This window comes from Crocodylus porosus, unplaced genomic scaffold (assembly GCF_001723895.1).
Source record: "Crocodylus porosus isolate Cpor-Errol unplaced genomic scaffold, CroPor_comp1, whole genome shotgun sequence".
Taxonomy (NCBI): domain Eukaryota; kingdom Metazoa; phylum Chordata; order Crocodylia; family Crocodylidae; genus Crocodylus; species Crocodylus porosus.
In genome coordinates, this window is record NW_017728911.1 from 26,449,735 (window position 1) to 26,461,444 (window position 11,710).

Genomic DNA, 11,710 nt, shown 5'->3' on the forward strand with positions numbered 1-11,710 from the left:
CCCCCCCATAGTCCCTTCCCCCCTCCTCCAGCCCCCAACCCCTTACTCACCGCCTCTGGGGCGAGGGGCCAACCACGGAGACGCTGTGGCAGCCAGTGTCTCCCTGGAGGCCCCAGCCTCCGGCTTCCTCAGGGCATGGCTCCACTTCTTTAAACTTCGGTTTTTTTAGACCCCTGGATATCTTTGTACCTCGGACCAAAATTCTGAGAGGTATTGATATAGGGCTAACAGTTAATCTTATAATGATCCTATGGTCCTAGGGGAGCACATTTAGACAAGAGAGTTTGCTAACACCCAGAAAAAAATAGTGTGTCCAGGCAGTTTGGTAAGTAAGTAATGGATTAATTAGTAGAGAACTTACTTAGATGATACTTATTTAGACAATAAAGATTTTAAATAAATTATTTAAATTGAACTTATTCAGATGATATTCAGGAAGTGAGGAGAGTTGCTCAGGCTGCCGTCTGAGAGTTATGTCATTCATTCACTCGTTCATTCTGACTGATCACCATTGCTTTACATGAACCTCCACGTTTCAGAGCCAGTTCCAACTAGCTCATGCCCCAGAGCCTTCAAAATACACCTGACAAAGGTCACTGGAGTTTATTTAAAAAAAAATGTCTCTTGCCAAAGAAAGAGCGAGTGCTGGAGACCACTCAGACCAAGGGAAGCTTTACAGCAGTCATTCTTAACCTTTTTAGGCTTGAGGTACCCCTTGTTAGATTCGAGACACCCTTCAGAAAATTCCAGCTCTTAGTTTTCACTCATTTTTTGTCTGTGCAAAAATAATAGAGTATTTTTTTCTGTTGTAACAAACTCAGAAAGACCACAATAGGTCACAACGTTTTAGCATTATGATTTCCTATTTAAAATCTTTGGGTTTATCTTGTGAATCAGGTTTGCACACCTCACAGTTCTACCATTGTGACACCCTGTGGCATCTTTGAAAGGATCTCAGGCACCCCAGGGTGCTGCTGCACCTGAATGAGAATCACGGTTTTTGAGCATAGAGGCACAGCATGGTGAAACCCAACCACAGCAGTTTAGTGAGTGTCAGGAAGAGAATTTTATTAGGCTATGACAAGTTTATGCCAGTTCCATCAATTTAATAATATGTACCATCAAAGCCCTTTTCTGCCAGAATGCTGCCTACACTAGGTTTTTTTGGGTATAGAAACACTGCTAACAAGAATTGCTCCCACTCACCAACTGTTATCTACTGGGAAATGCTTCTAGTGTAGGTAAGACCTGATGCAAATGCTTAACTTTCCACACATGTGTTGTCCCATGAGATTACTTACATAAGTGTTTGCAAATGTATTACTTTAATATTTGTTTCTTTGAATACAAAGAAGTATTAGCCTGTATACTTTGTCTCACATAACAGTCTTTTGTCCTAAATGCCACGTTTTTTGTCAAAATGTGTATAATTAAAGATTATTTTGTTAATAATAATAATAATCATAGTAATGTTTTATAACATGTTAAAATAATATATTCTTAAAGGCCAAAAATTTGACTTTTATATTTTCTTGAAAAAGAACTTTGAAACCACCTCAGTTTCTGTAGAGCAATACTGAAATAGGTTTTCTGACTGTATTAGGGTCAGCTGGAGAGCAAAGCAAATAGAATTTGGATCATTAGGAGTCTGCACAGATGCAGTTCATACAGAGTTCCTGGTCATAACAGAGAGCAGTTCTGATTTTTTAGAGCATAGATCTTGCACTTATCAGGTTGCCATAGACTTCTATCTTTCATGTTTCCTCTGGTTGACTGTATAATCAATACATGACATACGTTATGCCTTCTTTCAGATCCAACAACTTCTACTTAGCTATGTTGCTGTTTATGTTGTTCCTATGCATGTTACCAACAATTTTTGCTATTGCCAGATATAAGCCATCTTTAAGCTGTGGTCCATTTAGGTAAGTTTGACTGAAATAATAAAGACTTCAGTGACTTAATTTCCTTTGCCTCAATAAATGTATTGGCTTCTATGCATATAGTCCTGAATTTCCAATAAACAGAGGTTCATAAGTGTATTTATATAATATCTTACTCAGATCAAAATGCTCCCATTCCACAATGAACTATATTACTATAATGGAGTCTCTAAATCCAGTCTGCTCCTCTGTTTAACCACTGCAGAAATATTGATGTTACCTGTGTAATTCAGTTGTCATATGGTTGCATGATGTAACGTAACATAGTGCTGTATATTACAAGTCAAAGTATCTGTGAACATCAAGGAAGGCACCTATAAATGGGTGATAGCTAGTGAATATTCAGGTCACATTCTAAGAATAAAAATCCAGACACCTTCACCTGAGTAATTTCTATCATTGAGTTCAACAGAAGCTGTATTCATCCTGTATAGTCTTCCATTAATCTTTTTGTTTATTAAATGTAATGTTGCTTTCAAATGATACACACTGAGAATTTGCTTAGAGTTCAATATAACTTTTTTCTCCCTCAGCGGACAAGAAAAAATATATGATATTGTATCTGAAACGATTAGAAGTGATTTTCCTGTATGGTTCAGCGCAGTACTTACTTACGTCAGCAGTCCTGTAGTTGTTCTCCCTGCATTATTACTTCTGTTGTAAGTACTTTACTGTCTATAGTGATGGTTCTTATTAGTGCTCTACCCACCCATGATTAGTCAAATTTGAAGTGTGGTGAAAAAATATTTTGGGACAGTTGTTTTATACGTTATATCTGAGAAATCTAATTGCATGTGTGGAGTAAGAATCCGGTGGGCATAGGAGCATGTTGAAAGCATTCTATTAAATTTTAAAAGCAACACCTCCTCCTTCAGTTGGTTTAATTGGAATAGTATAACTTTAAGAATGAATGGCACAATATGGTCATTTCATCTTCAGTCTCACATGAGCCAGTCTTTCTCAGTCTTTAATTTAAGGAGTAAAATCTGGCATGAGTAATCTACCAGTTACCAACAGGGATAGTTAAGTGCCTGGGACAAAACTAATGTAATTAAAAATCATTTGCCAACCGCCTGGAAGCTGGGGTTGCTTTCCTGGGTTGTAATAGCAAACTTACTACACAGTGTCAAATTTTGGCTTTCCGGGAGCTTTCAAGCCTCCTTTTTCTCCCTCAGGAACTCAGCAACCAGACTTCCCTTCCTGGTCTGTCAGTAGTTCAGTATGTGATTGCAAACAGAATTTAACCCATTTCACAAAGCTACCTAATCATCCTGATTACTGACATGATAAATCAATTACCAAGGCTTGTGCTCAAGTGTTAATTTAATACAGTTTTCTGCAGACTCTCCACTGGATGTCTTTTCCACCCCATTTCCTAAGTAAATTATTATATCTTCTCTCAGCTTTGAATTCTTTGGATACAGTAGTAAATAGGATTCTATGTCGCATCAGTCTGTAAAGACTTCAGTCCAATATTCAAATCTTTCTACAGGCCTTACTAATCAAAAGGAGCCAAGCAAATATTTATTTGTTGCATTTCTCTCTTAAGGTGTTAATCCTGTAAAATCATACATAGCTAACTTGAAGCATCTGAGTAACTTAATTGACTAAGTGTTAAGCATGAGTTAAACATAAACACGAAGTATCTGAAGGATCGGGGCCCTACAAGTAACATTTGAGATCGCTGTTAGTCAATATGGCTAGGTACAGACATTTAAAAAGCCTGAGGTGGCATTGATTTAAATGATCTGTTTTCTGTAAGTGGGAAAGTTTAGATCAGTAGCGAACACAATATACATTCGCTCTTTAGTGGGGGACAAATCTTAAACCAGGTTCCAACATTTTTAAACCAATTTGTGTGTGCTGAACTTCTGTTCTGGTGCAGCTTTATAGACTAGTTTATGTGTCAAGCTTCTGTTCTTTTGTGGGAACAGCCCAGTTTCTGATCACTTTTACTGGTAAAAATGTAATGTCTGTATCTGGCCAATGATATTAAACGCAGTTTATTATTACATATCATACAAACCCAGTCCAGCTGTTACTCTTCTGAAACGAATGTAGGTACATTAGACTAAACATGAGGATTGCAATGTAGCATTGGTGTCTATTACCAGTGTCCTTGGTCTGGAGGCTGGGGTTATAAGGAGTGGAGAGAGCAAAGTAACAATCTTTACTTTCTAATCATATCTTTACTGTCTAATGCACATTTAATGTATGAATGTACAGTAGATCCTGTATGCCTAATTTTCCTATCCTTTGCATTGCTGTGACCCATGGATTTCAATGAACCTCTGATTTTCACTACTAAGAGCGAGAGGCCTAGTAACTACAAAATGGCTTTGAGCAGAGGAAGCCAGGTATAATCCACTAGCGTTCAAAGCGGCACTATTATTACAAGTAATCTGCCAGGAAAGGAGAACAGTTACAGGCCTTTCCCTTGTCATCCACTGGTGATTCGTTTTTGCTACCCTCATCCTTCTCTTCGTAAAGCCAAGGAGCCCTACCATTTTTTTTTAATTTATTTTTTGCTGGATATCTGGGCAGCAACTGTGCTGTTTAGCATGTTAACAACACTGGCCCAACTGAGGCTGGCACTGAGGTTGGCTTCAGGACCCTTTGATCACTGATGAGGAAAGTGACTCAAAAAAGTTCTTAAAAAAACACAACCACAACATTATTTCACCTAAGGGCACATAGAAAAGAAAGCAGACGATAAAATAACAAGACAATAACATGCCAGAGTCTTATGTAAGCTTTATCCTTTCCTTGCAATTCATAAGGTAGTTCCACTTATCCCAGGCATCCCTATTCCTTGACTGGAGGAGATCAAAAACCCCTTCAGCATCCCTTAAGGATCTCTCTGACCTTTCCTGCTGCCTGCTCACCCCTTCCTCACTTATACTGGGGTCTTTAAAATGATTGAGAACCTCTTTGATGCTAGCTCCCAGCCTTGGACGGAGCTAAGCATTTCCCAGTGAATAGCATCTCCCACTGTTCCCTTGAGGCTCCTTGGCATTCTTTCTGATGATACCCTATCTCAGTCAGTGTTTTGTTTCTATCTAATAATCTCCCTTAGTTTAACTCTGTCCAGAGAGGCAGGATAATACCAAAAAGGTAAACTGAGGTATAACAAACAGTCACAAAACATACTAAAATTTTTTGTGCCCTGGCGACTATGTCTCTTTTCAATACGTATTACCCTTCAAGATGTGCATTAGCGCCATATCATTCTCTGTTGTACTGTCTATGATACATAGCCTTAATATTTTTTATGTTTAGCTTAACTCCAAGCAGCTCTAATTTACCCACATCCGCAACAAGAATTAAGTTACAGATGTTGAAAGAGAAGACAGAATAATGTCTCAGTTTGCCTGATTTAGCTTCTTTGTGCAATACTGACAATACAGAGCCAGATTCTCAGCTGGTGTGAAGCAGAAAAAGTCATCTGCCTTACATGTATTAAATACACAGGAGAGAGGGGCCTTCCTCTATACCAAATGAAGGCACAAATGAAAATAGTGTAGGTACAATTTACCGTCCTGGAAAGTGTTTCATGTCACCTCTCTGCTATGCAGTGGAACTCCACTGATTTGATTAAGTTGGTTTCACCATCAAAAAACAGCTGAAGATCCCTGCCGCGGTGCAAATAAAAACCTGGAAATTAATTTAAATCGCCTTCCATTTCTATAGTCTCTGAGACCTTCTGATAATAAACTTCTAGAAATGTTTCCAGTGTGATTCATGACAATTCACTGTTCCTCTCTTCCAGCATGCTAATTTATTACCTTCAGAGTATTGCAAGGTCATTAAAATTCACCAACAATCAACTGAGACTGCAGATCCAAACTGTAAGTACTGACTGAAAGCATTTATTGTGTTCTAGCTGGTGGTTTTTCAGCAAAGTACTAACTTTGATTAAAATGTTAAAGTTGATTTAGTCTGGAGAAGAGAAGGCTGAGAGAGGATTTAATAGCAGCGTTCAACTACCTGGAGCTAGATAGTTCTCAGCGGTGGCAGATGACAGAAAAAGGAGCAATGGGTCTCAGGTTGCAGCAAGGAAAATTTAGGTTAGATATTAAGATGAACTTTCTCATGAGGAGCGTAGGAAAGCACTGAAACAGCTTACCTGGAGAGGCTGTGGAATCTCCATCCATGGGGGATTTTAAGGCCCAGCTACACAAAGCCTTAGATAGCTGGAGATAGCCCTACTTTGAGCAGGGGGTTGGATTAGATGACATCCTGGTGTCCCTTCCAACCTTAATTTTCTATGAGTCCGTGATTTCCATGTTTTACGACATGAAACAAATCCTGTATTAATATTTGATAATTCGTTTGCTTTCTAATGCATAGCAAGCTGCTAGTTATTTATCCTCCTATTTTTATATTTATATACACACACACTTTAGGAGAGAACTGAAGACAAGAAAAAGGTGGTTCAAATGGCAGTAGGTAAGTTGGTGATCTTTGATAAATACAGATATTAAAAAAGGTTTTGATCACTTATATTTAGTCTTTTAGTGATCTTATGTGCAAGAGGCAAAACTGCTTTTTGTTGTATAATTCCAGTTTTAGCATTATATCAACATTAATATTATAGATTTTATGCTGTGAGGACATTCCTACGTATTTTATAGGTAACAATAAGTGAGATGTAGATCTTTTGGAAGGCTCTACGTGCTACATTCACAAAAGGACATGGGCAGGATTTAGGCACTTAAGGCATCTTTACACGTGCTTTGGGGTGAAGGAGGGGGGCATTGTAAATAGAGTTGCTTTAATTAAAACATCCACAGCATTTCATGTATTCAGCATCCCACACTTCACAATGGTGGTGGGGGTACTTTAACTGCAGCTCGCTCGACGAGCTTTAGTCAAAGCGCCCTGCCACCATTTTGAAATGTAAGACAATGAATGCACGTGATGCTGCGGTTTCTAGACCATTCTAATTAAGATGCTCCAGCAGACTCGCTCGGTCGTGTCTGTTCTGTCATGTTCTAATTAGAATGCGGCAGAGCAGGCATCGGGGACATGTATAGGTGCCCTAGGGTTGAAGATTTGAACCTCATAACCCAGTTTAGCTGCTTCTTAAAGGAATCACTTAAAATACATAGTTTCTAGTATTAAGATCCTCTGGGTGCCTATAGGTTGGCTACCAGACATGCCTACGTTTGGATAGCACTGAGACTTAGGTGCATAGCCCACAGCTAAGCCCCATCAAAATCTATAAGCTAGGTGTTCCTCCACCTATCTCACCTGCAAGGCATGAGCTACCAGGTATTCCTAGAGTGTACCTGGACATCAGGCTCTTCAAAGAACACGGTGAAGGTGAGCTGAGGAAATGATAGTATCTTCTTCTGTGGTTACAATACTGATGCAGGAGACTCAAGTCCAATTCCCTCCCCTGCCTGAGAGGGTTTGAACCTGTAGCTCTCATGTCTTACAAATAAATGAGCTAATCATCAAGCTGGAGGGGGGCTTGGGAGGGCCACTTCCATTCCTACCGTTGAAGCTATTCAATATTGTATGGAATAATGAAAGATTGAGTGGTTGAGCAAAAGGGAGAACAAGACTAAGCGTAATTGTTTAGTTTAGGGCACTGTTCTAGGAAAGCGGAGACCTGTGTTACAAGCCTTGCTCCAATAAATGTACAGGTATTTTATATTAAGAAGACTTTTGAGCAAGGATTGGAACCTGAGCCTGCTTAGAGGCATTGTACCATTTCATAGAATCACAGAAGTGGGGTCGGAAAGGACCTTGTAGATCTTCAAGTCCGACCCCCTGCCTGGGTGGGAGAGAAACTGGGCTCAAATGACTCCAGCCAGGTAGGCATCAAGCCTCTTCTTAAAGACCCCCAGGTAGGAGCCAGCACCACTTCCCTAGGAAGCTGGTTCCAGGTCCTAGCCACCCTGTCTGTGAAGCAGTTCTTACGGATGTCTAATCTGAACCTCCTCTCCAACAACTTGTAGCCGTTATTCCTTGTTATGCCAGGGGGCACTAGGGGAAACATGGTTTCCCCTAGCACTGGCAGGCTGTAACTGAGCCACTGTTTTTAAACCAGCTTTAATTGTGAAAGGTCTGATCGCCCTTGTAACAGTCCTTCACTGCTTTTTCTAGCCAGAATCCAGAATCTAGAGGGAAATGACAAAAGACCAGACCAGGAGAGTGATGTCATCAGTCGGGAATCTTCAGTTCGGTCATCGACACCTCGAAAGAACGGCAGTGTCTTGAATTTTGAATCCCCAGTGAACAAAGGCAGCAGAATACAAACCATCTCGCAATCTGTACTACAAGGTGATGTTGCTAGGCCAGCAAATATTACTCCAGCAACTTCAACCCCTTTAACTCCAACTCCTACTGTTCCCAATATACAGAAACCCAGAGCTGAGCAGGCTGCAAATCGGTAAGGCAGTCTCTTTTAATTCTGAAATAAAATAATTTAGTGAAGCAAAATAGATGCATTGGTAACTAACTTCTGCTAGTAATACATTAGCAGAGTCATTTTTTAAAAGATCCTCTTGTGAGAACTGTTCAGGTTACAGCAGAATGGTAGAGATCACCTTAATTACCTCACTGTCTCAGATAACTACATTTGGATTATAATATGTTTAGGTGGATTCATGAGTTCATGTTCACAGTTAAAGCAAAGAAATAAAACTTTCCAAATTGTACTCTATTACTACAATGTGGATAGGACATCCTTTTCAATGTGCCAGATATAATAAAAGCCAGGAATTCTCTGAGGAACATTTAGTGATCTCCAGATATACAGTTATGTATTTGGGATAGCTTTGTGGTGGTTTCTGGCTCTGATACAGAATATTTCTCTAATATTGGTTATATTGTGAGCCCATTATTCACACTGGACAAGCTGATTATTGAGCCCATTATTCACACTTTTAATAAGACTATTCTGAGTAAGTGGTTCACAACCTGAATTTAAACTTCTGTCTTATTTTTCTACACCATCTTTTTTAAAAAATGAGCAGGAAATTTTCCTATATCACAGGGATATAATGGGGGAAATGGTTTTTGAAATGTTCAAATGCTACCAGGAAGAGTGCCAGATAGGCCCTGATTCCAGTGCAATCAGTTTCTGCTTTAATCATAATATGAGAAATAAGGACTTATGCCAAATTTTCTTTTTTCATTTTTTTATCCTGCCAGGTATTCAAGTGTTGTACATGGCAGTGCAAGTGATCTCTGTAAAACAAAGCCCTACACTCCTGTGGCTTTCAAAAAGCATGTTGAAGACGTCCACTCTGAGCCTCTCTTTAGAAAAGGCATCCGACAGATAAATCCAGATGCTGTTGGGGCAGGGGCTCCAGTTTTTGTTGGACACAGAGCGCACACCACCAGGTATTTTATTGTTAATGAACATGAATCCCGCAAAAAACTTCTCCGTTCCACTTCCCGGCTGCCAAGGCATTTCCGAATGGATGAGTCAGGAGACATAATTGAGCTATATCCAAGAAATGTCAGAAGATATGTGGTTCGAACACCACGCAGGACATATTCCCCTCACTTCAGTGAAGAGGAGGAAGAAGAGAAGGAATTAAGGAGGGACTTGGTAAACAGATCCCACCGTCCACGTTCACTCTCAGATCTCCGTGCAGCTCCCCGATTTTACATTGGGGAACGTGCTGACAGCCAAATTCTTACTAGCAAGGATCTCTCCAAAGTGCATTACAAGTCCTGGGATGACGGCTTTGAGCTAGAGCTAGAACGGCCCCCACACTCCTACAAAAAGCCACACACAAAAAACGTTGAACTTGATAAGCACTATCCAGAGCATCATGTGAAACCTAAATCCAAGCACAAGCTTGATCACTCTCTAACCGAGTCAGATTCAGTTTCCATTGGCTCTAGCAGTGACCAGCAAAACAGCAGTAATGATCAATACATTCAGGTCATTCACAGTAAAGACAAGTACCCGAAATCTGGGGGAAAGCTTACTAGAAAGAAATCAAAGACTAGTGTTGACCTAAACATGTCCGACCCAAATGAACTGATCTGTTCAAATGTCTAAAATAGTGTGCAACCACTTTTGTTGTGAATGTATGTATTTGCAGATCTTTGGCTGCCATTGGAACCACAAAAGTCTATTGAAATAAATATGGCACAGAGTCTTCTGAGCAAAACCATACCTAATTATTCAAAGGGTAAAGCATTACTTAGCTTGTTGCTTGGTGTTAATTGTACCCAACTTTAGTATACCGTCAGATACAGTACAAAAATCTGTATTCTGCATTATTGCTCATTACTGTGCTGTAAGATTATATTGTGAAATATAAAAGCATATGTAGTAGGGGCACTTTAATTAAACCAATCTAAAAGAGTGTCAGGATAGGCTCGGTTGTGCTTTTTGGCATGTAACATTCCTTGTCACAGGTGAAGATGCCGTGGCTGAACAGAAAGCAGGATAGATATGCATCTTTAAAGACAATAATATACAGAGAGAGAGATGGCACATGAGCTTTCATGACCCCAAGTTCACTTCAACAGGGGCTTCTTGTGCTCGCTATATATGGGTTCCCCTTGCTTTATGCAGGTTCTGTATGTGTGAATTCACTCTTATGTGATGACCCTTTTTATGCCAAAAATTAGTTATGTTCTAGATAAATTCACTCTTAGGCGATCGGTATGATGGAAGCCCGCAGTCAGCTGCTTTGTGCAGTGCATTGTGGGAGTGGCATGCATCAAAATACAGTCTCCTGTGCGGATCTGTGCTCCTCACTTGTTGTCTGCAACACATGTTTCTGTAGGTGCCCTCCCAATTATGATAGTGCCCTGTGCTTGTGTGTACCCTCTGCTGTTGGTGAGTACCAAAATTGTCTTGTTAAAGTGTAGAAGTGGGCCTGGGGGTCAGTACAGTTGAGGTCTTGGAACATATCCCTATTTGTTACATTGTAAAGTGGGTTCCCTTTATGGAAATTCGAGTTATGTGCCATTTTCCAGGAACGCATGTACAGCATAAAGCGAGGGAAGCCTGTATTTAGTATATAAAGGTGCATATCTGTGGACCCTTCTGACTCTCTTCAGACTAACACAGCTAGTAACTACCGCTCTCTGCTCATAGTTGAATACCCCAGTCATTATAGGTGACCTGTTAGATATTTGGTCCATCTTCCTGCAAGTGCAGGGTTGATAATGTGTGTCACCTGTACATTTTATGGAATTTTGCCCATTTTAGTTTAAAAAACCAGTATAGCTCAAAACAGAAACGACGGACTAGATACAGAGATTATGTTCTGGGCCCTGCCTTTTCTATTTGTCACCTGTCCTGAAAACAGAAGTACTAAACTACTGCAAAATATACGTGCATAGCCTTGTCTTACAGATATGTATATCCGCGAGTGGGAGGGATGGAGATACAGATATATCTATCTCCATCTCTCCCACTCGTGTGTGTTCACGTGTATCCATACCAGGGTATGCAGGTAGACCCAGATACTACACAGATGGGTGCGCATACGCACACCTATATATTTTACTTTAGTACCTGCTTTCAGACCAGAGTGTAAATGGAGGAATGGATATATATGAATGTATGTGCGCGTATGTTATATGTATACATGTATGCGTGGATAGACGCATGTGTGTGTGTATGTGTATAATGTGTGTGTATGTGTACAATATGTGTGTGTGTGTGTGTGTGTGTGTAATTCGTTCCATTCACTCCTGTGTGTATCCGTACACCAGCGCGCGCACGGATCCAAGCGAGCGGGCGGGGCTGAGCGTGGCCGCGTCTCGCTCGGGGGTGACCGCGA

The 11,710-nt window shown here is 40.3% G+C and overlaps 2 protein-coding genes across 2 annotated transcripts in view; both read left to right on the top strand.

Moving 5' to 3' along the window:
- The window catches only part of TMC3 (transmembrane channel like 3), a 37,855-nt gene extending 27,576 nt beyond the window's left edge, over positions 1 to 10,279 (top strand). Inside the window, exons 17-22 of the mRNA XM_019533700.1 lie at positions 1,815 to 1,925; positions 2,477 to 2,602; positions 5,713 to 5,791; positions 6,350 to 6,392; positions 8,058 to 8,343; positions 9,108 to 10,279. Coding sequence (XP_019389245.1) covers positions 1,815 to 1,925; positions 2,477 to 2,602; positions 5,713 to 5,791; positions 6,350 to 6,392; positions 8,058 to 8,343; positions 9,108 to 9,969 — 1,507 coding nt within the window. The 3' untranslated portion in view covers positions 9,970 to 10,279. The remainder of the gene's footprint in view (positions 1 to 1,814; positions 1,926 to 2,476; positions 2,603 to 5,712; positions 5,792 to 6,349; positions 6,393 to 8,057; positions 8,344 to 9,107) is intronic.
- A 242-nt stretch (positions 10,280 to 10,521) lies between these two features.
- STARD5 (StAR related lipid transfer domain containing 5) overlaps positions 10,522 to 11,710 on the top strand; it is an 8,098-nt gene continuing 6,909 nt past the window's right edge. The window contains exon 1 of the mRNA XM_019533173.1: positions 10,522 to 10,581. Coding sequence (XP_019388718.1) covers positions 10,522 to 10,581 — 60 coding nt within the window. The remainder of the gene's footprint in view (positions 10,582 to 11,710) is intronic.